The sequence below is a fragment of the Bos taurus genome, chromosome 1 (genome assembly GCF_002263795.3).
Source record: "Bos taurus isolate L1 Dominette 01449 registration number 42190680 breed Hereford chromosome 1, ARS-UCD2.0, whole genome shotgun sequence".
Lineage (NCBI taxonomy): Eukaryota > Metazoa > Chordata > Mammalia > Artiodactyla > Bovidae > Bos > Bos taurus.
Window position 1 is genome coordinate 83,816,505 of NC_037328.1, and position 27,161 is coordinate 83,843,665.

Sequence of the window (27,161 nt, forward strand, 5' to 3'; positions counted from 1 at the left end):
AATCAGCCCACCTGCCCAACTCTGCCAGCACCCACTTGCACCCTGGACTCATAGAGGCCCTACTCTCTCTCCCATGAATGTGTGCTAATCTGGATGAGCAACAACTATAGCAGCAACACTCTATCACTATCTGTCACCAAACAGCCAGCCCATAACACTTGTTTTGTCCCCTTCCACCCTACCACGTGTATATTTCCTTCATTTTCCTATACTCCTTCAACTGTTCCCACTTGGCCTCTAAGAGTCACAACTGCTTTCTGAAAAATTACAAAGAACTAGTCATGAAGCCAACAACCCACACTACTTCTTTAGGCTCAGAACAGTGTGTGAAGTTCTAAGACACAGTTTCTCCACCCACAGCTGCTTGAACTGTTGGAGCCACTGTTTACATCAGTCACAACCAAATCTCCCTGATGTGATGATGTGAGTGTTGATGTGATGAGGGGAAGATCTGGGAATTCATAGAACCCGGCTTCTCTAATAACAAAAGAACACCCCCACTCCTCCAAAGTGAACTTAGTTATTAGGATGGCTTTTTCCAACCAAAAGCAAAAGTACCTCCATGATCTAAATTCATCTGTTAAAACTAAACAACATTGTCCCAACCCTGGTGTTGCTGATGGAGACCATTCACAGGCAATCAAGGCTCACCCTTCTGGTTCACACTGTCATAAAGCTTCTCTAAGGCACATCTTCTAGCTTCTGTATTCACAGTGCTAGGCTGGGGGCTACAGTGAAGCCCACAGGCCTGCCTGACCTAGAGAAAGAACACGCTGGACCTAACAGGAAACAAAGCGATCCCAATACTGAATGTGAGCTCAGCAACCATCTACAACAGAATGCTGTGGGTGCAGCTTCCTTTGTGCCCACAGTGCAGCTGGGTGACCAATCAACTGTCGAAACCAGGGCTGCCCGGTTTGGGGCCAGGTTTATTGTATAACCTTAGGCACCCCTCACTGCACTCTGCTGCAGTGACTCAATCTGTAAACTGGGGGCAAAGATCAAAGTATTGTTACTGAGCGAATACAAAAATTACAGATGACTTCAGAGCCTGCTGAAAATAGGAAACAGGGAAGGCTCTACGAGAGAACAGGACAAAGAGCTCCTTAGGGGAAAATATGCAAATATCTGGAATATAACTTGGGTTTGCTTCTGTCTGGATTGAGAGGAAGGTATAGATATCCTCAGTTTTCTCTTTCCTAAAGAAGTAGTCAGAAGAATAAGAAGTTTGAGTGGATAAGAAGTTGAGTAGGAATATCAAAAGAATGTGGCAGACCTCACCCCAAATACACACTGGGAGCTGTGCCCCTCAACCACTCAAGAATATTTCTTCACAAGAGAGCTCTTCAAACTTCTCTGATTAAAAACAGAAAACAAAACAATTAATGCATCTAGAGGCTACAGGTTTCCCAAAATGAACCCTGACTTTTCTCTGCTTCATTCCTGCTGTCAACTCATTTCTTTGTTGAGTTTACTTTTGTAATCCTAAAGTATTATGCAGAACCTGCTACAAATTTTGAAGTTTTAGTTAAGATGATGAGGTTGGCATTTTAATTTCAAGTTAAACAACCTCAATGTTGTTTCAGTTAATTTCAGTGTCCAATGTTTCAGTTAATCCTACAAGTGTGTGTGTGTGTTTGCTATAGAAATACACCGGGCATGGCGGCAGTCATGAGGTAGTATTTTCTGGTCTCTGCTCTGAAAGCACCAACAATCTAGTTGAGACAAGACTCACAGCATGCATGTGGAAACACAGTTCCCCTGGACAACAACAGGCATGTCACAGTAAGGTTCACTCTGTATGTCAGCACCAATCTGGGTCATACCTGCTCTAGGCACAATAGGAGTGTCCCTGGGAGGAGAAATCAGTGACAGCTAGATCACAAGGGCCTAAGATGATCAGGATTTAGGTGGTTGCAGAAGGACAAGGAAGCAGTTTCAGGCAACAAAGGAAAGAAATACAATATGGCAAATATTTGAGAAACAGGCCTGTATTAATATTTGAAAGCAGGGAGGTTGGGGTGTACTTATGGAGAACCTTGAAAATAAGGCAGAGAAGACAGTGAGTGCCCAGGGCAGCAAGTCCTTTTTGTTTTTAGTGATAACTCCCTTGTCAATATTTATTAAGCTTTATGCAGAAATCTGGCAGTGGTACGAAGGATGCAGGATTCCTAGAGGTCAGACTCTGGGTAATATCAGGACCTTGTACTGAAGCAGGCAGGCTTCTCTGGTGGCTCAGCCTGTAAAGAATCCACCTGAAAAGCAGGAGACTGGGGTTTGGTCCCTGGGTTGGGAAGATCCCCTGGAGAAGAGAATGGCTACCCAGTCCAGTATTCTTGCCTGGAGAATCCCACGGACAGAGGAGCCTGGTGGGCTACAGTCCACGGGGTCAGAGAGAGTCAGACATGACTGAGAAGCAGAGCACACACATACTAAAGCAAGATGAGGTAAAAAGGGTCTAGTCCAAGATGGTGGAGGTAGGGAGGGAAGGAAGGGATAAAGATGACCTTCTTGACTCTGTGGGAGAAGGAGAGAGTGGGATGATCTGAGAGAATAGCACTGAAACATGTATATTATCATATGTGAAACAGATTACCAGTCCAGGTTCGATGTATGAGACAGGGTGCTCAGGGCTGGTGCACTGGGATGATCCAGAGGGATGGGATGGGGAGGGAGGTGCGAGGGGGGTTCAGGATGGGGAACACATGTACACCCATGGCTGATTCATGTCAATGTATGGCAAAACCCACTACAATATGGTAAAGTAATTAGCCTCCAATTAAAATAAATAATTTTTTCTAAAAAAGCCTCAGTGGCATGTGATGAGTGACCTGGGACAGGGAGTAAAGGAGAGGAGAAAAATCTAGGTTCAAGCATTACTGACAAAGGAGGGAAAACTGGTTTCCTGAGTCAGGAATGAGGTGGCAACACATTTGCTTTTAAGCTGTGTTGATGGAGATGTTAAGAGAGACAGCAAGTAGGTAAGTCCAGCAGGTAATCTGAGCCTGGAAGCAGACAGCACTGAAATCCAGCGGGTGCCCTGAGTTATAAAGACAATGGCGGCCATGAACATGGGTGAACTCTCAAGGAAGAAGAGCTGAGCAAAGGCCCAGAGGAATAGTCAACTCAGGGGAAGGAGACAATGGAGGAGTCAAAGAAAAGAGAAACTATTTTAAAGGGCTGGTTCATCAGAAAGTTTAGATGGGGTAATAAAGGTCAAGGGAAACAGTCAGAAGGCAGGGCAGACAAGGCCTGTCATGGAGCTCAAGTGGGAAGACAGACCTGGAGCAAACAGTGAGCACTGTGCTGGGAGCCCGGGGGCTCTCAAGGCTGGGCGTAGGTGGGGCTGGGGAAGGCATCTTCCGGGAAAAGCAGCAGCACTAAATTCAGACCAGAGTAATGGTAACTAGAGAAAGCCAGTGGGTTTGAATTAAAAAACATCTATTTGTTTTTTGTTTCTAATTAAGAAACACCTATTTGTTTCTTAACCACTATTTTAGACCACCATTGTAATACATTAACAACATCCAATCTTAGAGAAACCATATTTCTACATCTTACCTAGAGGACATGTGACACTCAGAAGTCCAAGGAGCCCTTGTTTTATGGTGTAGGTGTTTGTTCACACTCGCTTCCCACACACTGAAGACAACTTACCAGCAGGAAAGTTGTGTGGCTTACCAGCAGTCATTTATGTGGCTTTACTTAGAACTGCATTATTCTGAAATTTCAAAGTCCAGTCTACTCCCTCTTCAACCACAACCTCTAAGCATTCATCTGGAATCCTCTGCCCACCCGCTTCCTGCCCCCTAACACCCCTGGTCCATCCAGCTATCTCCTAACTTTTCTTCTACCCACTTCCCTGTCTCAGATGCAGGGTCACCTGGCACCTTTGCCCTCTTATCCCTGGTTCCTGTCCTTCCACCCCAGCAACCCCAGACCTTGGGTCATTCCCATATTCCCTATAATACCTGCCAGGCTCCTGGAGAAACATAACACAGCAGGCAGATAGCACCACCACACAGGGCGATATCCAGCTGTGGGCAGAGTGCTCAGTGCTGTCTGACTGTCCTCCATTTGTTAAGGAGCTTCTCCCTCTCCCAGGCTCTTCACCAGCCATGTTGAATCTTCCCCTCTCTTCCTAGGACGATAGGAAGTGTCATGCTCACTCTTAGCTGACAACTTCCTTTCCTACTTCATAGAGAAAGTAAAAGATGTCACACACTTGTCACCATCTCATCCCATGTGTGCTTCCTCTTCAGGAATTCCCCGGGCTGGGCAGCACGCTCCGTTCCCTCTATAAAGCACACTGACCACTGTCAGGGGCCAGGCTAGGGAGAGGCAAGGGAAGCACTCATTTGGGGCACAAAGTTTAAAAGTGATAAAAATATGACTATAAACTAATGTTGCTCCTCCAGCAAGTCTCAGATTTTTTTTTTTTTTTAAGCCTCACTACTTGATACTTTTAAGCTTAAGTTTTCATGACTTAAAGTCCCATGTGAGACACAACTTTTGGTTCCTTTCCAGACATAACTCAAAGAAAAGAAAGATAACATTTTCTTTCTCATCTTTATGTTACATTTTGTTTTACATTCCAAGTATTTTTTTTTTCCTGGCTTGCTCTGATCATTTATTCCCTATTAAACATAGGTAGGATAAATCCTCAGGAACCAAACTGTCATGTTAAAGAAATCAGGTATAAAAAGCCCTGAATTTACCAGAAAGGCCATGATTTGATCTTCATAGATTTTTTTCTTAGTAAAATAGTATTTGGTCCTAAGAAACACAACTGGTTACTGTTTAGCACTAATTCTCTTTCTATTTGCTCAATAAGGTGGCAACCTGAAATGTGAATGTACAACTCACATTTTAAGTGGGAAAAATGAGATATTCTCTCAATTATATTTTATTCTTTAATCAAATTTAAGTGTATTCAATATAAAGCTATAAAAAAAGGGCACATTCCATGCAACAGCTATCTTTAAGTGTTTATGTGACTGTGACTAGCTATGAAACTTAAGCTCAAGCTCTGGGCAAAGATTAAAAGTCATGTGGAATTGTTATTCCTCCACAAAGAATACACTTTAGAATTAATTCTTGATCCACTGTTAGTCTGAAGGCTTTAAATTCCAGCTCTGCAAGCATGGATCTGAGACAATGGGAAAAGTTGGTTATGAAATGTATAGTGTGAATCTAGTAAACTGCTCTCCACTTACATAAACTATGCTATATATTTCTTTATAAGCTAAACATGGTTGTCGATTTCTGTTTGCTGGTTGTGGGAATACTAAACCAGGAAAATACAAAATGAACAAACAAGTAAAGACAGGCTCCAAGTAAAGATAAGCACTAAGGAAACTGACAGAGAGATTGTAGAGTATTATCATATTTCAGAGGAATTATATTAAAGGTTGCTAACATTTCCCAGTAAGCAGTTTGATTATACAGAATTTGACACAAACAAAAGAGCTGAAATATAAAGAGAGTCTTGGAGAGGTCACGCACTTGCTTTTCTAAGCCTGGCCTTCTGTGTTCATTCTTGAGGCATATTTGTTGGGTTGACAGGGTTGCCAGTTCTTATAAATATGATTTTTGTCAGTTTTGTTCTTGCCTACTTAAGGAACAAACTTCTCCTTATGCCTAGTGTAGCAACAGTTGCTAACATGGTATGTTTAGTGCGCACCAGGATCTGTTCAGAAAGCTTTACATAGACAGTAACTGTCTCTCACAACAACCTATGAGGGAGAAGTTATCTCCCCTTTTTTCAGAAGAAGAAACGGAGGCACCAGAACATGGTGTTAACCCTGTAACCTCCATGAATTCCAGACCCTGTGGCAGCTCAAAAGCAGATGGTCCTTTACAGCCCTGTCCTGAATTCCTGACCTGCTCTTCCTAGTGTGATGGAAAGACAGAGAAGCTGGTGGGGCAGAACTAAGAGAACCAACCCTAGAAGGGAAAAGATTTGCTTCCCTGTCTGAAGTTTGGAGTCATTTATGTTTTGCTACCACCTGCATTTCACCAGAACTTGTTTTCATTTCCTTTGTAGCACACCCTATTCCCAACCTTCTATCCCGTTTCCCTCCTTCCTTTCCTTGATCCCAGTAGCACCAGACAATGGGCAAAAGTGACAGTTTGAGTCACTTTGGGTACAAAAAGTCTTTCTTGCACATGGAAGATTGGAGTATTTAAGGGAGGAGATTCAAAGTGGTACATGTGTGCTAATAAGTTGCTTCAGTGCTGTCTGACTTTGTACGACCCTGTGGACCACAGCCTGCTAGGCTCCTCTGCCCATAGGATTCTCCAGGCAAGAATACTGGAGTGGGTTGCCGTGCCCTCTTCCAGGGGATCTTACCAACCCAGGGATCAAACCCACATCTCTTACATCTCCTGCATTGGCAGGTGGGTTCTTTACCACTAGGGCCACCTGGAAAGCCCTCAAAGTGGTAGAAGGAAGTAAAGAAAAAGTAAGTAGGGAAGGAGAAGAGAGTAAAATGTACTCAGAGAGGATGTTTTAAGCAAGTATTCAATGAATAAGTATTGGATGAGATGAAAGCAGAGGAGTCATACACAGCTGACGTTAAATTATAATATGAAAAATAGTGATTTCAAAATATGGTGACAATATAACCTGATATAAACCTGCTATATAAGCTATACACTTTGGCCTATTATCCAGTGGCAAAATGTGTCCTGTTCTGAATGCAATAACAAAAAATAAATAATGGTGTAAAACCTAAGATACACACACACATATATATTACATTTCCATCTCAGTTGATCAACATTTATTATAATAAGTAAATTGCCATTTAAACACCTGCCCTGTCCTAGATAATATGCTGTACAGCCCTGAAAGTAGGTAATACCTACATTTAAGTCATTCAACAAGTATTAATTTATCACATACTCTGTGGTAGGCGACAGGCAGGATGCTGAGAGGGCTTCAGAGATGTTTCCAGTGTAGATCCACTAACAGAGTAAAAAATTGTTCCAGTGCAACCTGGAATCTGGCGGTGGGGGGCGGTTGGGTGGGGGGGCAGGCGGGCAAGAGAATAGGAAAATCAAGTGTGAAGGTGAACAAAAATAATTTATATCCTAGTGCTCCCATTTACTAGTCACATGAGCTTGACTTGTCTTTAAACCTTGTACCAACAGTGTTTTCTGAGGATCATTTTAGATATCTACTGACAAAATGTGGTCCAGATCAAGTGTTTGATATATGTTAATTTCCTTTCTCTAAAAATTGTTCATACATCTTTACCATGATGGCTTAGTTCATAGATGGCTGATATTCTTTAGGGGTTATTTTCCTTTCAAAATGATGAGCTGTACTCTTAATATTCTTCTCAAAAACTTTTATTAGATATGAGTTTTTCAAAGTTCTGATCTGATTGCTAATGGCCATTAAGACACCTCAAACACTATTGTGACTGAAAACAAAGGTATCATTCCTAATTGAACATGGTCTTCCATTATCCTTGACAGGAAAGAACAATATGGTTCCCACAAGTACTTAAGAATACACTTCAAATACCACAGCCAAAAGATTGTAAGGTCGTGTAAAATATAGAGAAGGGAACCTGAGTCAACTTTTTAACTTACTTTTCTTAGACCACAATCAAAAAGTTGTTGAAAGAGTTGTAGAAAAGGAATAAGAGATAAAATATGAAATTTCAGGGAATTTTAAGCTGTGTAATAGTACCCTGAACTTAGAATTTAGGGAGCTTATTGCCTGCAGACTTAGAGGAACACTCCTTTCTGTTTAAAAAAAAAAAAAAAACTGGCTTCTAGTGTTATAAGCTTCACTATGGAAGATAAATCTTAAAAATAAGTTACTGGTCAAAGCCAGTCTCTGAATTTCTAGCATTTAAATGTAAAGAAATCACTTTTGCTTTTTCAGAGTTTACATCTCACCTGATTGAGTTGCTTATCTTTAAATATGAATTCTTCTATCTCTTTTATATATGCAAACTGTAAAAAAAAATTCTAGATTTACACTGTTCGGGCTAAATCTTTGCTGGCAGAAATTCTATATCTAATGGCAGAGCTCTTATAATAATTTGCTGTTCCCCAATTTCTGGAACATAGATTCAATGTATATTTCTCTTCACAAGATTATTCAACAATGGAATAAAATAATGGCTATGGAAGTATTCCCCCCAAAAAGTATCAGATCAGATCAGATCAGATCAGTGGCTCAGTCCAATTGGACTCTTTGCGACCCCATGAATGGCCCATAAAATGCAAAGCTAAAATGTATTCAGTTGAGTATATACAATGTTCCAAATATACAAGGATACATTTTGTTACTTTAAGAGAACATTTCCTTCTGAATTGCTCCTAGTTTCTTTTTACTGCATCCTATGTTCTGATATGTAGATTATAGTGCAATTGGTTCTCAGAAAGAACTCTACCCTAACAATTTGAAAGTCACTGAGAGCAATGATTCTAGCCAAAGTGACCCATTTAAAAGGATGACCCATTTCAAAACCCAAGCTGTTCTATATTTTAGAATTAGAAAGTTATTTCCTTTTCTTACAGGCTGATTTGAATCAGTCTTTTATAAAAGGGAAATTCTATCTCTATTTTAATTAAATATATAAGTTGACATTTTCCCTTGCTAAAGCCTGCACTTTATTTTGAAAATTCTTCTCCACCTTCTGATGATTTGTGTTTGTGTATGTGTATGGTCATGCCTCCTAATCATCCCTCATTTCTCATTCCTCAGAAACAGCCTCTTTGAGCTACAGCTTGAACTCTCCCTGTCATAACACTCATTCCCATCTTCAGGTGTCACAGTGAGCCCCTGGCGACTGAGGTTAGTCAAACTGAGTCACCCTCATCCTCAAAGGGGCTCAGTAAACACTCATGGAGAGTCCCTGTGGGAGAGGAGATGGGAGAGAGAGAGAAAGCGGAAGAGGGGAGAATCATTTATGTATTTAATGGAAACATTTCAGATATTGAATTTATTGTTTTTAAAAGAAAAAGTTGACTCCCAAAAGCAGCCCCACCCCTGCACAGTGACAAAATGTAAAATCTACTGTAAGTTTCTTATGAGAAAGTTAAAACCTCCTGTGCTTATAACCAGTCCCCCTTTCAGAAAGTTCAGGACAGGATCTTTTCAGCAGCACCACTTAATGCAACTACCTTCAATCTTCCTTTTCTGGGTCAGTTTCAGCTTCTCACATCCTTCTCCCTGCCCGCATAGGGACCAGGCAAAGTTTCCCAAAATAAAGGCACAGAGGAACAAATCCAGTTCTAATGTATGTGCTTTCATTAGAGAATTACCCTAAATTCGACCTCCAAGCCACCACCAGCCACCGAGTGGTACAACGTTGGTGTCCCTTTAACATGACCCATAACCTATGAAAATCGACCCTGGGAAAGAAAAATATAGGGTGTGTAGTCAGAATCGGATGAAAAGTTCCTACGCTGGGCCTACGTAAGGGGCATCTGAGTAAACAAATGACTCTGTCACTTCAGGAAGCAAAATTAAATTTGGCAAAGTCAAAGGAAAGCGTGGCCAGGACCTCCCCGCTTAGAAAGAGGTCTCGTTTCCCAGTTATCCCGCCTGCTACTTCCTTGTCTGTATTGCCCCAGCCAGTAACTCACCGAAAGCTTCCCCTGTCTGGCGGTTTCCCAACTTCTAACACGACGCAGGATCTCTATCCGAATTCACCCCTGCAGCCTAGGTGTGGGCGCAAGGTTGGGGGCCGCTCAGCCGGAAACCGAGGCCCGCAGGGCGCGGCGTTCCGCTCCCGGCTCCCGAGCTCCGGCGGGTTTCGGCATCGCGGCGCGGCGGCCGCCTAGTTGGAGCTCCTAGGAATGGGGACCGGCTCCGGGGAACTTCACCCTCCCCACCGCCCAGGGGCTCCGGGCCCCCCAGCCTACCTGCTGCATCTGGATGGAGGCTCGGCCCGGGGTCGCGGTCGCCAAACGCCCGCCCGCAGGCCCGAATGAACAAAGGCGCCCCGGGGAAGGAACGTGCCTCTTTCCCCGCCGCACTCTCGGGCGGCGGGCAGCCCCTGCACCGCTGCGGATAGGGCGGCCCCAGCTTCCCGACGCCCGGCCGCGCTCGCTCCGGACCAGGGCCGCGAGCCGGCGCCAAGCCCGGTGTCAGCTACAGCCTCGCCTCTCCGGCCCCAGAGCTCATTCCAACCTGAAGTCCTGGAGTCGCCGTGCGAGCGACTCTCCTCCCCTCTCGGCCCTGGCGATCTCGCCTGGTCCAGAGGAAGCAGAACAGACTCCTTTCCCGCAGCCCGGGAGCCGCTCCGGCTGGGAGGCGCGGCGAGGCGGCCGGGCCGGGCAGGGGCGGGGCGGAGGCCAGGCCGGCCAGGAGCCCTTGCTGCGGACCGAGGGAATCCGTCTCCCCTCACAAAGAACAAACCAGATGAGGAGTTGCGAATTATCCCCGCCGAGCGGGCTGGAACTTTCCCCATTTAGTGATCCGGAAGAGAAGCCTACATTTCCAACCTACAGGGGGCCTGGGCCCCAGTTAGGATGCGGTGGGATGCGGAGCAGTTTAAAAAGAGTACGATTGATCACACATATTAATTCCATATGAAACAACTGATCCTCCATATACTTTTCATTAGGAGGCAGAATTTGTTGGACAAGTGATCATTCGTTCAGAACACGCAACGGTTTACTCATCTACTGGAGATAAGTTTTGACTGATTGAGTTGCAGTTCTCTGAGCACCTTATTTTCCTTTTCAGAGCGAGAGTTCTAAGGGCAAGCTAGACTTTAAAAGATCTCTAGTCACACCACTTACCACACCCGCCTCCCCGCCCCCCGCCCGGAGCTTCAGGGAGCCTCAGTGACAAAAGAAGGAAACTCAATTTTACTGCATACAGTTTTTCGACAGCGGTTCGTTTCAGGAATGCAATGGGCCGGTGGGAGAGACTCACTCCGCCCCCCAATGAGTTTACTTTCAAGCCCAGCTTAATTTCAAAGAAAACTTAAAGCAAAACTCACCAGGACCAGTTCCTTAAACTCCCAAATCGCAGGTCGGCACTCCGCCGGCAAGGGAACTAAAGTCATTGGTCTCCGGAACAAAACTTACTCGTTTTAAATTTTAGGCAGGGGCTGGGGAGTTGGCTTTTGGCTGGGCTCGCTACCACAGCGGGAAGCGGGCTGGAGCCGGCTGAAAGCTGGGGGACCCAATCAGGGGCTCCCGGCGGAGGGCAGGGGCGCGGCCAGTGTGCAGCGTGCTGTGTTTCCTGCACTTCTTGGCGTCACTCCGAAGCCCAGCCTGGCCTGCCCGGTAGCCACCACCCCAGCGTGTAAGTGAGGGTGATGCGTCCCGCCTGTCTATTCCTGTCGGTGCAAGGCAGCTCCAGGAAGTGCTTCTCCACACCTCTTTAGTTAATTGAGATTATTTACTCAGATATCGGACTCGCCTGGTGGCTGATGGTAAAGCGTCTGCCTACAATGCGGGAGACCAGAGTTCAATCCCTGGGTTGGGAAGATCTCCTGGAGAAGGAAATGGCAACCCACTCCAGTATTCTTGCCTGGAAAATCCCATGGACGGAGGAGACTGTAGGCTACAGTCCATGGGGTCGCAGAGTCGGAAACGACTGAGCGACTTCACTACTCAGATCATCAACTATGAGCCAGGATCTGCTTTGAGGTGTTTTCCCCACTCAGAATACTTAATACACATAACAAACAAAATCAGAATATAAATTTCCACAGAAGGGAGGAAAGTATAAACAAATCGTTTTTTGGGGTTTGGTTTCTTATTCCCCAGATGTTGTTCTAGCATCCTCCTTATAGAACAAATATTGCCATTTAACAGTGGTGATATTTTGAACGACTTTGTAATTGTACAATATACATTTAAGAATATGACAGAAAAAAATTAACCCTTTACTTCAGTAAAGTAAAAGCTTTGGATTTGTTATTGTAAAAGGAATGGCAGGTAATGACTTGAAAGCAGATTATGGAATCAATTTGAAACTGTAGACACAACATTGTACTTGTTATTTCTAGCTAGATTTTTAAAGAGGTTTTGTAATTGGTTTCTTTAGCTCCTTAGCATATGGAGCCATGCAATTATTTTCTTTTATATATTACCTATAGAGAGTGTGGCTTAGTATTGCTATTATCTACTCAGACCCAGTATTCCTATTATCTACTCATACCTCATTGCATGTTCTATCACAGACAGAAATATTTAGGTTTTTGACTTGTAAGGGAGTCACTGACAGTGACACATAAATAAGCTAATTTATTGTTAGTACAGTGCAAATCACCCCCTTTTACCTATGCAAAACAAAATCCTGATGATAAACCCACAGATATTCCCCCTAGGTATCATCTGTATATGTCAGATTTATGTACAAATTTTCAGTTGCCATTATATGCCCATCAGGTCATTTGGAACTAGGCCCACATAGGTGCAGGTATCACACATGTGTGTTCCACATGCTTGCACACATAGGACTGTGTCCTATACAAACTGACTGAAACATTGATAAATATATGTGAAAATTATGTATTCACATCGACCTATATGAAGATAGACAACCCAGACAGAGAGAGAAATGATTCACAAGTGAGTCAAGAGATTGGTGAAAGGATGTGGAGCTTCAGGTGAGAGGAGGGGAGAGGGTGTGGATAAGAGATGGGGATGAGCAAAGTGGTCCAGAATGCCTGCCAGCTGCCCACACATGCACAGGGAAGGCAGCTTTGTACATCTGGGAGGATTTCTTACAGCAAGCTGGTGCCCTGTCCCACCCCAGGAGGAGAAGAAGAGGATGATAGACTTCATGGTATAGAAAAAGTACTCTGTTTTTTCCAGAGGGAGTGCATAAAATTTTTGAAATTAGTTAGAGATAAAATTAACTGATAGTAGCAAAGCCGACTTGACCATCACAAAGAATGAGGACAGTGTCACCTTGTCCTCGGTGTCCACAGTAGCTGCTTGTGAACCGAGTCAACTAAAATTAGATTTATAAATGACTTTTAATCTCACCATCAGGAATTTGCTTCACAAAGCACTAGAAAATTTAGGGAAGTGCTGGAAAAGAGAGACCTGTAGCATCAAGATGGTAAACTTGAAAGATGAGAGAAATTACAATTTGCATGTCAGATTTAGAAAGGAGAAGATAAGGCTAATAAAGAGCAGAAGGAGAAGAAAATGTAGGAGAGAGAACCAGAGAGTAAGGTATGTATTATTAGCTGTGGTGAAAGAAAACTGAAACGAGTACAAGAGAGATCCTGGGAGATGGTGGGAGCAAAAGAAACCCAAGAGAGAAGTGTTATTGAAATAAAGAAAGGAGAACTGATTGCTTAATGCCTAACACAGTTGAAGCATACCAACACAGTGCCAGGCTTGACTTGTTCCGTTGCCCTTTCTGTAGGGAGATTTTCTCACAGACCCTGTACAGGCACTGCCCCATGAATTCAGACACACCACAAGCTGTGTGTTCTGAAGCCAGAAAGAGTTCATGCAAGGCTTGGGCTGCTAGAGAGGTGGGGGTGGAATCCTGACTTAGTTCCTGCTGGCTACGAGATCTGGGCAAGCGACCTAACTTCTCTGTGCCCCATGGTAATTCCTGCCTGGAAGGGTGCAGTGAAGACTGATCACAGAGCAGTAACATGCACGAAATGCTGAGCATGGCACCTCATGGCCTGGGTGGACAGGTGTCATTCTCATGTTCATTACGGGCTACAGAAAGCTCTTCTGGCGTGGTGAGCTGGTCTTCCTGCTCTATCTCATCAGCTTCATTGCCATGAAAAGACCTGCTATGTTTCACATCTCTAGAGATACATTTTCTGTTAATAGAGCATCAGCAGTTAATGCAACATCTCCTTCACTACCTCCTCCTCCTTTGCTGCCTACCACCTCCTCCTACCCACACATATATCCTTCTGGGCATTCTTTTCTCACCATGTTTGCTCCTTGGTGATCTCATCCATTGCCTTTAATGCTTGATTTATATATCTAATCTAGATTCTGAGCTCCAAACTGGAAAGTCTTCACTTAAGTGTGTCACATCAGTCTTAAGCTTAACAGGTCTAAAATGAGATATTCAGATACCTGTTTGTGAAATGATGAATGGATGGGTATTGGATGACCCCAAGAGCCAGAATCCTTCTCACCAGTGGACCCAACCCAGGGTGTTTGTTACATGTCAATAACAGTCAGTGGCATTTTATCACTGTATCAATATCTATGGATCTGTTTTCCCTACTCTTTGAATGACCTACACCTCTTAAAGGTGAAGATTACATCCTGCTCATCTCCAGTTCCCTTAAAAAACCCTTCTGCAATACCTTGCAAAGAGTGAATATGTATTAACCACTGGTTGAATTCAATTTTTGCTGAATGCTGCCCACATTCATCAAAAGTTCAACCTTTTGGTCTAAGAAGCTTCATCCACAGAACAATGGCCCCAGTATACTTCGCCTTCCATGTCAACAAGGCCCAAATGCTGACACTGGAGGCACACTACCCCCTTTCCTACAGTTCTTGCTGTAGCTCTTGTGGTTTGGCACCATTCAACAGCCTGCCTCAGTTCTGGGATCTTGGCAGTTGTATGAAATCATACTAGGTACATCCAAAGCTGAAAGATGAAGGGAATTGACAGCACAAAGAGATACTCACCCACAGGCCATTCTAAGAACCCATTTTATGTTTTTCTCTTCTGCATGAGGGGGGGACCTCCTTAATATACCATCTCCTTCCACCAGTACATAAGGGCATCTTTCGTATGTGCATGCCTAGTTGCTCAGTCACATCTGACTCTTTGTGACCCTGTGGACCACAGCCTGCCAGGGTCCTCTGTCCCTGGGATTTTTCTGGCAAGAACACCAGACTGAGTTGCCATTCCTCCTCCAGGGGATCTCCCCAACCCAGGGATCATCTCTCATACCCTAAAACCCTCAGCAGAGGTCCAACAGGGACAGGGACAGTCTTGGAGACGCAGGTCCTACTTGCTGTGACCCTCCTTGGTGCAGTAGCACTGTGCTACGGATTGAGTGGGCCTCACTTGGGGAAGGTAGTGGGGGCAAAGGATTGACATGTGGGAGTGAGGCTGGGACAGGTTTTCTTTCCATGTTGCAAAAGCTCAAACAGCACTTGTGACAATGACCTGGTACCAACTCCCTGCCAGTGATCCTCAGCATTTCTTCTCCCCTCTCCACCTAAAGATCAGACATTCACTTCACACTCCCAGAGCCATGCAGCATTCTATACAGATTCCAGGGGCTGCCTCTAACTCCATCTTTTTCTCTCCAAGCCAGGAGGGACACTTGATACTTGTGTAGGGACACTCTTGAATGCTACCTGATTAACACTTACATCTTAAAAGACAATTGGCACTAGCCTTCCCACAGTTATCTAAACTGAGGAAAAGCTATTTGGGTCCTGTGGTGAGATGGTACAGAGGAAAAGAAGAAAATCACAGTCCACGGAGATGTTCAGAAAATAGGTATTGACTATGATATGGGGGCTGCGTGCTTGACTCAGATGCAATCATTTGTGATAGAAATTTTGCACTTAAATTTGGTTGTACTAATATTTAAGGGACAACCAAAATATAATTCTCTATTGCCCTTTTCTTAATAGTTAATAATTATTAAGCTCTCATTGCCTGCTTTATGGAGCATACATGGTTCAAATCCTATTCAAATTAATTCTAAAATGCAGTTATAAGCTTGCTTCAGATTTGTATTGAGTATTATTTAAAATATAGATCATTAGTTAGGAATTTAAAATGGCTATAGAGAGATTTTTCTTATAACAGCACTTCTCAAAAGCCAGTTCTAAAGTTCTTGATAAATCATGTTCTCTGAAAAAAATATACCTTAAAAAATGGATTATGGGCTGAGCCACCCCTTTTTCTCTAACCTGCTTACCTGTGTCCTTATTGTGTGAGCCCTGTCCCTTATGGAGACATGCTGCCGAGTCCGAATATTGGGTACTATTTCAGTGGACTGACATTCGCCCTTGACACACTAGTCTTTAGTTCTAGAGCTAGACATCCTGGACACGACCTCTTTCTGGCAGCACCAAGCCAGTAGTTTGACCTCAGTCAAGTCACTTAATGCTCTGAGTCCCAATTTCCTCTTCTGTGAAATGATAATAACAGTTAATACCTGCTCCTGCTTACAGAATTTGTGTCTGCTCCTTAAATCTACCATTCATCCATTCAGTAAATACTTATTGAGAATTTGCCTACTTGTAAGGTATGGGGACAAGGGATGGATGATAGGATATCTGTCCTGGAGGAGCTTTTTGTCAGGTGTTGAATGCATCAAGGAAGATGATATGCATATTTAAAAAATATGCATATTTAAAAAATAACTGTATGAGGTTAGCTATCATTTTTAAAATGGAAAATAAGGACTTCCCTGGTGGTCCAGTGGTTAAGAATCTGTCTACAATGCAGGGGACACAGGTTCAATCCCTGGTCTGGGAAGATCCCATGTGCTGTGGAGCAACTAAGCCTGGGCCACAACTAGAGAGTCAGTGCACCGCAAGAAAGATCCCACATGATGCAATGAAGGTCCTGTTGCATCTGGACCTGACACAGCCATGTAAATAAATGTTTAAAAAAAAAAAAAAAAGGAAAATAATGAGTGTTGATGAGGATGTGGAGACATTGGAACCCTGGTGCCTTGCTGGTGGGAATGTAAAACACTACAGTATGGTGGTTCCTCAAATGTTAAAAATGGAATTTAGCAATTTTACTTCTGGGTGTATACCCAAAGGAAGTGAAATCAATGACTCAACGGAGATTCACAAACTAATGTTCACGTTATTCCCAATAGCCAAAAGGCGGAAACAACCCAAGTGGCCATCAACAAGCGAGTGGATAAGCGAAATATGGTCTATGCAAACAATAGAAGATGTAAAGCCTTCAACAGGAATGAAATCTGATACTGCTAAATCATGAATGAACTTTGAAAACATTGTGTTAAGTGAAATAAGCCAGATAAAAAATAATAAATGGTGTATGGTTCCACTTACCTAGGCAAAATGATAGAAACAGAAAATGGAGTGTGGAATGGAGGTTGCCAGGGCCTGGGAGTAGGAAGGACGTTGTTAGTCTTTGATGGGGACAGAGTTTCAGTTTGGGTTGATGAAAAAGTTCTGCTGGTTGTGCACAACATTGTGAATATATTTTAATTCCACTGAATCATACACTTAAAAATCATTTAAATGGCAAATTTCAGGACTTCCCTGGTGGTCCAGTAGTTAAGACTCCACACTTCCAATGCAGGGGGCTGTGGGTTCTATCCCTGGTTGGGAACTAGAATCCGACAGGCCATGTGGCATGGGCAAAAAATTAAAAAATTAATGGAAAATGTTATGTAATATATATTTTACTGCAATTCTTAAAAATGGGAGGAATTCCCTGGCAGTCCAATGGTTAGGACTCCATCCTTTCACTGCCAAGAACCCTGGTTCATTCCCTGGTTGGGGAACTAAGATCCCACAAGCCGTGTGATACAGCCAAAAAGAAAAACAATTATAATTCCCAAAATACTACATGAATACAGGATTGTTAACTTGAATTAGGATAAATGGGATTGTGTTTGTAATCAATCCCTCTTTCAAAAAGTACAGTATGCATGAAATTACTTTGTCATTATTTATTATGTGATATTGAAAAGTGAGCACCCATCCAGATAAACTTTAATAGTTATTTGTGCCCCATCCTGCTCTAAAAAGAATTTAAGGTAGTTTACCCTAAACACATCAGAGTAATAAGATCAAATCCAGCTAACATCAGACCAAATATAGAAACTGAGATATAAAACAGGAGAAGGAGCTGATGGCACATCAGTAACTGAGCAAGACTTTCAACTGATGGCACATTAGTAGCTGTTAGCCTTCCAGAAGGTAGAGAACTATTTATATTCATCAGACCTTTTATTAATGCTTAAAGAATCACTAATTTCAACATGGTCATCTTATGGATCCATAGTGTTTCATATTGTTACCATTTATAGTTCTGGGAATTTATTAAACAGTTATGGAACACCTAATCAAACAGAAGAAGGATGTGGAACTAAGAGCATGTTTTTGTACGTCTGAAGCCTCAGGACCTATTCTGTGCTGAACAAAACAGGCTCCTGACATTCCCTGCCCTGTTGGCCAACTCAGTCTCCTGCACCTTTCCCTGGGTCCCACCACCACCTGGCACAATGACCATCTCCTGCATTCGTGCTCCCCCTGCCTCCCACGCTCCCCACCCAGACCCTGCCCCAGCAGCCTGGTTCTCACAGGGCCCTGCATGTAGCCAGGACTCCTAGCCCCTACTCCTGTTTCCTCCTTCCTGGGTCACCCTCCTGTCTTGCTGCAAGTCCTCACTTCTTACCCAGAGGACAGTTCAGATCTCACCTCCAGGATCTCTCCAGCCCACGCCGATTCCTTCTCCTTGCCATCCTACTGTGCATGCAGTCACACATTAACTGAAAAGCTTATGACCTTTGCTTTTTTTCTTGTGAGAAATGAGAAGCAAGGTGTGATTAAACCAAAGATCATTTCATATATCTTATTCAAGATGATAATATATACAAATTCAGGAAGTGGCATTGAAACATATTCATTACCATATAGAAAATTAGATAGCCAGTGACAATTTGCTGTATGACTCAGGGAGCTCAACTCTGTGCTCTGTGGCAACCTACACGGGTAGGATGGGCCGGAAGGTGGGAGGGTGGTTCAGGAAGTAGGGGACATATGTATACCTGTGGGCAATTTATGTTGATGTATGGCAGAAGCCAACACAACATTGTAAAACAATTATTCTCCAATTAAAAATAAATTTTTAGAAAAGATGATAAGATATTTAGCAAATGACCTATGAGAGCCAGTAGGGATACTCGAGCTGATCTAATCCATGATGAAATGGAGACCCCAAGAAAGAAAATGGCTTGTTCAAAGCTACCCTGCATATTAGAAGCAGAGATAGACCTGGAAACCTATTTTTCTGAAACTCAGTATTGTTATATCATCATGCTAGTTTCATTTCAATTTGTGTTTTATTTCATAATCAGCAAACAGAATTTTAAATGTGTCCCCAAACGTAGGTCAAGAGGGGCAACATAATGTGTTAGCAAAAACATTGACTTTGCCAAAGCCAAAGACATTGGGCAAGTCCATGCATGGCTCTGGGCCCTTCTTTTTCCACTTGTAAAATAAGGATTAACTGATGGCTTTTTTTGTTTTCTTTGACCATATTGCTCCTCATCCTGAATCTTGTTGTTGTTCAGTCACTCAGTTGTGTCTGACTCATTGCCGCCCCATGGACTGCAGCTTGCCAGGCTTCCCTGTCCTTTACTATCTCCCGGAGTTTGCTCAAACTCATGTCCATTGAGTCAATGATGCCACCCAACCATCAACAATCTCATCTTCTGTCTCCCTCTTCTCCTCCTGTCTTCAATCTTTCGCAGCATCTGAATCATTCTGAATCTTTCGATCTGTATTTACCTTTTGAGCAAGCACCCTAAGAAAATTCTTTTCACATGAATGGAGAGTCTTGAAATCCTGGGAGGAACATTGACAGTTGTGGGCAATTGAAAGCTATTTTAAGGTTTTTAAGACAGAGAATGATGGCATAATGGACTTGGAGCTTTAGGAAGGGCATAAACTGGTGGTCTGTGTAATAGATTGATGGGAATGAGATCTCAGGGGCACAAGTGAGTTGCTAGGATTGTGCCAAAGTATTCAAGATAAGAAGACAGGGGAGTTTGCTCTGTATTGGAGGTACTGGAAATGGAGAATAAGTGGTAATTCCAAGAGGTGTATTCAGAGATGAAAAGACAAGACTTGGTGACAGATTGAATGTAAGCAATAATGGTAGGGAAGAATTTGCAATAACAACTGTGTTTTCAGTTCAGTTCAATTCAGTCGTTCAGTCATGTCCGACTCTTTGCGACCCCATGAATTGCAGCACGCCAGGCCTCCCTGTCCATCACCAACCCCCGGAGTTCACACAAACTCATGTCCATCGAGATGGTGATGCCATCCAGCCATCTCATCCTCTGTTGTCCCCTTCTCCTCCTGCCGCCAATCCCTCCCAGCATCACAGTCTTTTCCAGTGAGTCAACTCTTTGCAGGAGGTGGCCAAAGTATTGGAGTTTCAGCTTCAACATCAGTCCTTCCAAAGAACACCCAGAACTGATCTCCTTTAAAATGGACTGGTTGGATCTCCTTGCAGTCCAAGGGACTTTCAAGAGTCTTCTCCAACACCTCAGTTCAAAAGCATCAATTCTTTGGTGCTCAGCTTTCTTCACAGTCCAACTCTCACATCCATACATGACCACTGGAAAAACCATAGCCTTGACTAGATGGACCTTTGTTGCCAAAGTAATGTCTCGGCTTTTGAATATGCTATCTAGGTTGGTCATAACTTTCCTTCCAAGGAGTAAGTGTCTTTTAACTTCATGGCTGCAATCACCATCTGCAGTGATTTTGGAGCCCCAGAAAATAGAGTCTGACACTGTTTCCACTGTTTCCCCATCTATTTCCCATGAAGTGATGGGACTAGATGCCATGATCTTCGTTTTCTGAATGTTGAGCTTTAAGCCAACTTTTTCACTCTCCTCTTTCACTTTCATCAAGAGGCTTTTTAGTTCCTCTTCACTTTCTGCCATAAGGGTGGTGTCATCTGCATATCTGAGGTTATTGATATTCCTCCCGGCAATCTTGATTCCAGCTTGTGCTTCTTCCAGCCCAGCGTTTCTCATAATGTACTCTGCATATAAGTTAAATAAACAGGGTGATTTTTAGGAACCTTAGAATACGACTTTTCCACCAATATGCATAGGGCTTCCCAGGTGGTTCAGTTGTAAAGAGTCCACCTACCAATGTAGGAGACGCAAGAGATATGGGTTTGGTCTCTGGGTTGGGAAGATCCCTTGAAGGAGAAAATGGCAACCCACTCCAGTATTCTTGCCTAGAAAATTCTATGGACAGAGGAGCTTGATGGGCTACAGTCCATGGGGTCACAAAGAGTCAGACACGACTGAGTGATGGAGCATGTAAGTACCAATACGTATGCTATTTCTGTCTGATGAATTCTGCTTCAACCCGAGGTGTTGAGGTGTCTGTGAGGCATCCAGGTGAAGACATTTGGGCTTGAGCATGACCAAAGATTTGGCAGGAAGATAAAGATGTGGGAGAGTCAACAGCACGAGGGAAGAGGAGAGAAGGAAGTCTAGAAACTTGAGTTCAGATCTTGAGGGAGCAGCAATATTAGACATAAGGAGAAAGACGAAACAAGAAAGGAATAGAGAAGAAACAGGCTGGTAAATGAAACATGAATAATAAAGAGAAACCAAAGGAAAAGAAAGGTTTAAGAAGATGAATATCCATTACATCAGAAGCTTTGGGGTTTGAAAAGGATAAAAACAGATGTTTCATTTTTGCAAAGAGAGTATGAGATGAAAACTAGCTTTTTTTAAGTGAATATCTATAATAGTTTTGATGTGTGTGATATGATAGACTATGAGGAGTAAATGAAATCCTTTGATGGCAAATTGTATTGACAGTTAATGAGCAAAAATATACTTCTAACAGACTGGTTTTCAAAAGAACATTCTTCTATTGGAGAGCTGGGAAATTGAGGAGGGGATGGGGGCAAGGGTTAAAAGAGGGAACAGATTAAGGTGTGTGGGCAAAGAAGAAACTTACTAGGAAATCCTAACATGTACATACTGCATTAATAATCTTGTGTACAAAATAGGGCTGCATTCATCTTTTTAAAAGCTTTCCTTTCCTGTCTCTTGGTTATGGTGTCATCTGAAGCAAAGAGGAGGTGTTATATAGGATGGAATTAGCCATACAAAGTTATGTTTTTATGCTACCTTGAAATGTAGCTTCAGAAAAAAAATAGTCCCTTACCATTTCCTCCTTAATGACCTAGGGATGTGGGTGAAGGGAGATCCATTTTTATGTGTAAATCAAAGCCAGAGAGTACATTTAGTGTAGAATACATTCGTGCAGGCTGATCTGGCATCATCAACCCCATCGTAATTACAGTGTTCCACCCCTGGGTAGATATCCACCAGGACATAAATTGCTCTACATGTTTAAAGTTTTAAAATTACTTGAGTACTCCCAATGTTTTCACCTGCATAATATACACTTGATGACTTTAGATATTAAATCCTTGAGTTTTTTCCTGTGAACAAAGTGATTTGGAATAATAAAGTAGGCAATCATCAGCTAGAATCATTAATTTTCTCCAGTATTATAAAGTTATTTGAAAGGAAAACAAAGGAGAAGAAAAGAAAAAGAATGACTAACAATGGTATGAGAATTTTTTTTTTAACCTGAACTGAAATGAAGCCCACCAGTGTTCAGGGGACTTCCTGTTGTTGGGAGTTTTATCCATTGCACTCAAAAAAGTACTAAAATGAAGCAGTTGAAGTTGGAACATGACCTGACCAGGGATTTTTTTTGCTTCTGAGTTGTGAATATTTTCTTGTGTCAGATGTTAAAGACTCCTAGGGGTCTCTAAGTTCTTATATAAATGTTGAATGATAAGACTTACTTCTGCCCACCACTTAGTTATTTCTGCCTTGTGACTTCATTTAATTGTCAATACATCCTTAAACAGCCTTGCCAAGTTACTTAAGCCCAGTGCTTCACAGGGGCATAAGAGGCTGGCTGCACTCTGGTTTTCTATGAATGTTTAACTGTTGCTGTGGTCCTACTTAATGTCATGGCTCTTAGAAACAGATTGGTATTGAGGCCTGTATTTCTTTCTGACATAGCAATTATCATAATTTCAGGATGATTTACAAAAATCAAAGGAACATTTTACTTAGAGACTGATTCACTTCAGTTCAGTTCAGTCGCTCAGTCGTGTCCGACTCTTTGCGACCCCATGAATCGCAGCACGCCAGGCCTCCCTGTCTATCACCAACTCCCGGAGTTTACTCAAACTCATGTCCATCGAGATGGTGATGCCATCCAGCCATCTCATCCTCTGTCGTCCCCTTCTCCTCCTGTCTCCAATCCCTCCCAGCATCACAGTCTTTTCCAGTGAGTCAACTCTTTGCAGGAGGTGGCCAAAGTATTGGAGTTTCAGCTTCAGCATCAGTCCTTCCAATGAACACCCAGGACTGATCTCCTTTAGAATGGACTGGTTGGATCTCCTTGCAGTCCAAGGAACTCTCAAGAGTCTTCTCCAGCACCACGGTTCAAAAGCATCAATTCTTTGGCACTCAGCTTTCTTCACAGTCCAACTCTCACATCCATACATGACCACTGGAAAAACCATAGCCTTAACTAGACGGACCTTTGTTGGCAAAGTAATGTCTCTGCTTTTTAATATGCTGTCTAGGTTGGTCATAACTTTCCTTCCAAGGAGTAAGTGTCTTTTAATTTCATGGCTGCAGTCACCATCAGCAGTGATTTTGGAGCCCAAAAAAATAAAGTCTGACACTATTTCCACTGTTTCCCCATCTATTTCCCATGAAGTGATGGGACAAGAGACTCATTAGCTACTAATAAATATGATCTTGAAGTAACTTTTTTGGTAGAATTATACTCCTTGAAATTGTATCCTTGGTCAATGGCTGTCCTTTATCAGTTTTGTCTTATAACAAGCATTTATAAATAGATATAAATTTTTCATTTTAAGAAAAAATAATCATTGAGTTACAGTATAGGGTAAACTGTAGGATATCTTTCAAATAGGGTGTATATGTCATTACTGTCAGTAACATTCATTTTAAAGTGTCATGTAAACCATTTTTTAACATTATAAACGCAGTAAGTATTTAAATTTTTATTTTTGCTACACGGGGTCTTCATTGCAGCACTCATCCTTTTCCTAGTTGCAACATGGGGAATGGGGCTTCTCTGTTATATCTGTGGGATTCTCTTACTGCAGAGCATGAACTCTGGAGTGTGCAGGCTCATTCATTGTCATTGGTTGGCTTAGTTCCCCTGTGGCATGTGGGATCTTAGTTCCCCAACCAGGGATCAAACTGGTGTCCTCTGCATTGGAAGGTGGATTCTCAACCACTGGACCACCAACAAGTCCTTACATTTTTTTTCAAATCAAAGATTGAAGAAGGGTGAAGAGTAAAATGTAAAAAATTTTCCTCTATTTTCTTGTCTTCATTATCACTCTAAAGGGAATCACTGTTAAAAATGTTTTAAGCTTCTTGGCATGAATTTTCTAAGCATAGATAATTTTACATATATGTATGTACACACACTCATTTTACACAAATAGTGTGAATTTTATACAACTAGTCATATTCTACACATTGTTGTACATTTGGTTGTTGTTTTTTAATTCACTTAAAACTCTTGGACTGTGTCGTATCAGCATGATTCAGTCAGCTTCATTCTTTTTAAAAACTGCATGGCATTTCATTGCGTGTATGTACCATAATTTAAGTAATTTCCATTTTGTGTCTTGTTGTTGTTGAGGTTCTGTTGTTTTAATTACAAACAATGAACATGTTTAGAAGTGAAAATGCTGAGTTAAGTCACACACACCAGTCAGTGTGTGTTTTAAATCACGATGAGTTATTTTCAAGATATCTTGCACAAATTTATACTTTTGCTAGTATTATCCGAGCATGTTTTCATATCTTCATCTGCCAGTCTTCCTTTGAGGTTTGCAATGTCTGACATACTATAGAAGCTGAAAATTGTTACCTCTTTATACCATGCTTTTGTTGGATTCATATGTACTGAGCATTTTTTTATAAGACTAATAGTCATTTGTATATTTGTGTGAATTTCCTATATCGCATCCTTTGATTATTTGTCCCTATTTGTCATATCTATTCTTATGAAAGGAAAATAAACTATTTTCTAGGGTAGGCTACTGTTTAATAGATAACTCATGAGCAGCTCATAGGAAACCACAAATGTATATATTCTACATGTGAACACTTGTACAAACACTGATTCACTTGGAGGCCCGAAAGAAAGCCCTAAAAAGGAAAGTGTGGCCACACAACCTGAGGAGAGAAAGAAAACAGTCTGGAGATAGACGTGGGGACTGGCCTCACTTTTTCTTTTGTTTTTCTATTGCTGCATTGAAAACCAGCCACAAGCTTAACAGTTCAGCCCACTGTTGCCTCAGGAGCCTGAGCATAGCAAGACTGGCTTTTTGCTGAAGTCACATAGATAAAATCAAGGTGTTGGCCAGTTGCACTTCTTACAAGTTATCTTCTAAGTTTATGCGGTTGTGGCTGAATTCAGTTTCTTGCAACCATAGGACTGAAGTTCTGTTTCCTTGCTGGCTGTTAGCTGGGGGCCATTCAGCTTCCCTGGTGGCTCAGAGGTTAAAGCATCTGCCTGGAATGCGGGAGACCCGGGTTAGATCCCTGGGTCAGGAAGATCCCCTGGAGAAGGAAATGGCAACCCACTCCAGTACTCTTGCCTGGAGAATTTCATGGAGGGAAGAGCCTGGTAGGCTATAGTCCATGAGGTCGCAAAGAGTCGGACATGACTGAGTGACTTCACTTTCACTCAGCTTCTAGAGGCTGCCTGTGATCCTTGGTGCATACCCCACCTCCATCTCCAAATCCAGCAAAGAAGAATGTCCTTTGTGCTATATCCTTCTTGTGCTTCCAGTCTCACTGACTTTTAGATCCAGATCTAGAGTCCACGTGAGTAGGACATGCCCAACCTGATAATCTACCTATCTTAAGGTCAACTGATTTGGAACAAAACAGAATGGCAAAATATCTTCACTTATGTTAGTGTTTGATTGACTAACTGGGAGGAGGTGTATGTACACTAGGGGCCAGGAATCTTGCAGGCCATGTTAGAATTCTGCATACCACACCTCCCACCTGCCTTTCCAATAGAAACAGAAAAAGCTCATGTCTTCTGGCTGTAGGACATCAATCACACAGAAACATGGAATGCCAGAGGAAGGGGGAAGGACAGGCATCCAACCCCATGCACAAAAAAAAGGCATCCCTATAGGTCAAAGATCATGATGTGAGCAATGAAATAGCAGAAGGCTGGAGATAAAATCTAGGAAACCACATGTGCAATGTAGGAATCAGGCAGACCTTCCTGACCAAGAAACCAAACCTGATATTTTCTACTCCAGTGTCTGCCCTCTTGCCCCCCACACTATGGCCCACAAATAGGTCATTCTCTGGCTGCATACATGGATTCTGAGTCCTTTAACTTTGCCGTTTCTTCTCATGCCAGAGTGATCAGAGTGTGGTTTTGTGAGATGTTGGCCTTGGGTGTTCAGCAGAACAGAATGAACTGACTACAACCTAAGTAGGTGAGCCACTGAGGGGAACTGTATTGATGACTGTTATTGTAAAAGAATTCTAAAACACTGCTTCCCCCCACCCCACTCTCTCTCTCTTTCATCTTCCCACCTGCTGCTGATTCAGGCATATTATACGTGACTTGGTTGAGACTGAAGTGACTTACATAAAAGAGATTAAGAACATAATTGATGTAAGTAGATTTGGGGCAAGGGGGATGTTAATCATGTATTCAAACTGTAAAAATTTTGTTGCAGAAAGAAATTCAGGATAGTTGCCTTATGTCTCTAGAATTCCCACCAAAGTTTCAGGTCTTATAATAGCACAACTGGTATGTTGTTTGTTTTTTTTGTTTTTGTTTTGTTTTTTTTTTCAGGAGGAATAAGAGCATTCTATGATTGTTGATTCATGTAACAAAATAACTTCCAAAGGATTGTAGCAACTCATATGATTCTAGTAATGCCCCACTTAGGTTCATCATATGCTTGCCAACAACAGATGTGATAATTTAAACATTTTGATAAATAGAATTGTTTCTCATTGTATTAAGTAGTATTCTTTTTACTTAAGAGTAAAATTTATATTTTCTCTATTTTCCTAAGGTAGTAATCTTGAGAAATAAACTATATGTAAAACTTATAATGGAAAGTTTTTACAATAAAACATCAGAATAAAACCAAATATCCAATAAAAACGGGAATGGTTGATGCTAAATGCAGTATTAGTCAACTGTTACAAAATAATTATTTTTAATAATAAACATCAACATTGAAATAAATGCTTGTAAGATTAAATTAAAAATAGTACTTTTAAAAATTTACAACCAGAGTCTAAAAATACATATAGAAAAACAGACTACAAATTATATATGTACTGTGATTATAACCATACATAATAAGCTTTTAAAAAGCCATAAAAGAAATAAGACAATAG

The 27,161-nt window shown here is 42.1% G+C and overlaps 2 protein-coding genes across 5 annotated transcripts in view; one reads left to right on the forward strand and one right to left on the reverse strand.

The window, feature by feature from the left end:
* Positions 1 to 11,167, reverse strand: part of B3GNT5 (UDP-GlcNAc:betaGal beta-1,3-N-acetylglucosaminyltransferase 5) — a 75,593-nt gene extending 64,426 nt beyond the window's left edge. Inside the window, exon 1 of the mRNA XM_005201621.5 lies at positions 10,977 to 11,167. The gene's annotated coding sequence lies outside the window, so the exon portion shown is untranslated. The remainder of the gene's footprint in view (positions 1 to 10,976) is intronic.
* Positions 1 to 27,161, forward strand: part of MCF2L2 (MCF.2 cell line derived transforming sequence-like 2) — a 259,746-nt gene that overhangs the window by 163,894 nt on the left and 68,691 nt on the right. For all 4 annotated transcript variants that reach the window (XM_005201629.5, XM_005201631.5, XM_005201630.5 and 1 more), the window contains one exon: positions 26,355 to 26,421. In XM_005201629.5, the coding sequence (XP_005201686.2) occupies positions 26,355 to 26,421 (67 nt within the window). The remainder of the gene's footprint in view (positions 1 to 26,354; positions 26,422 to 27,161) is intronic.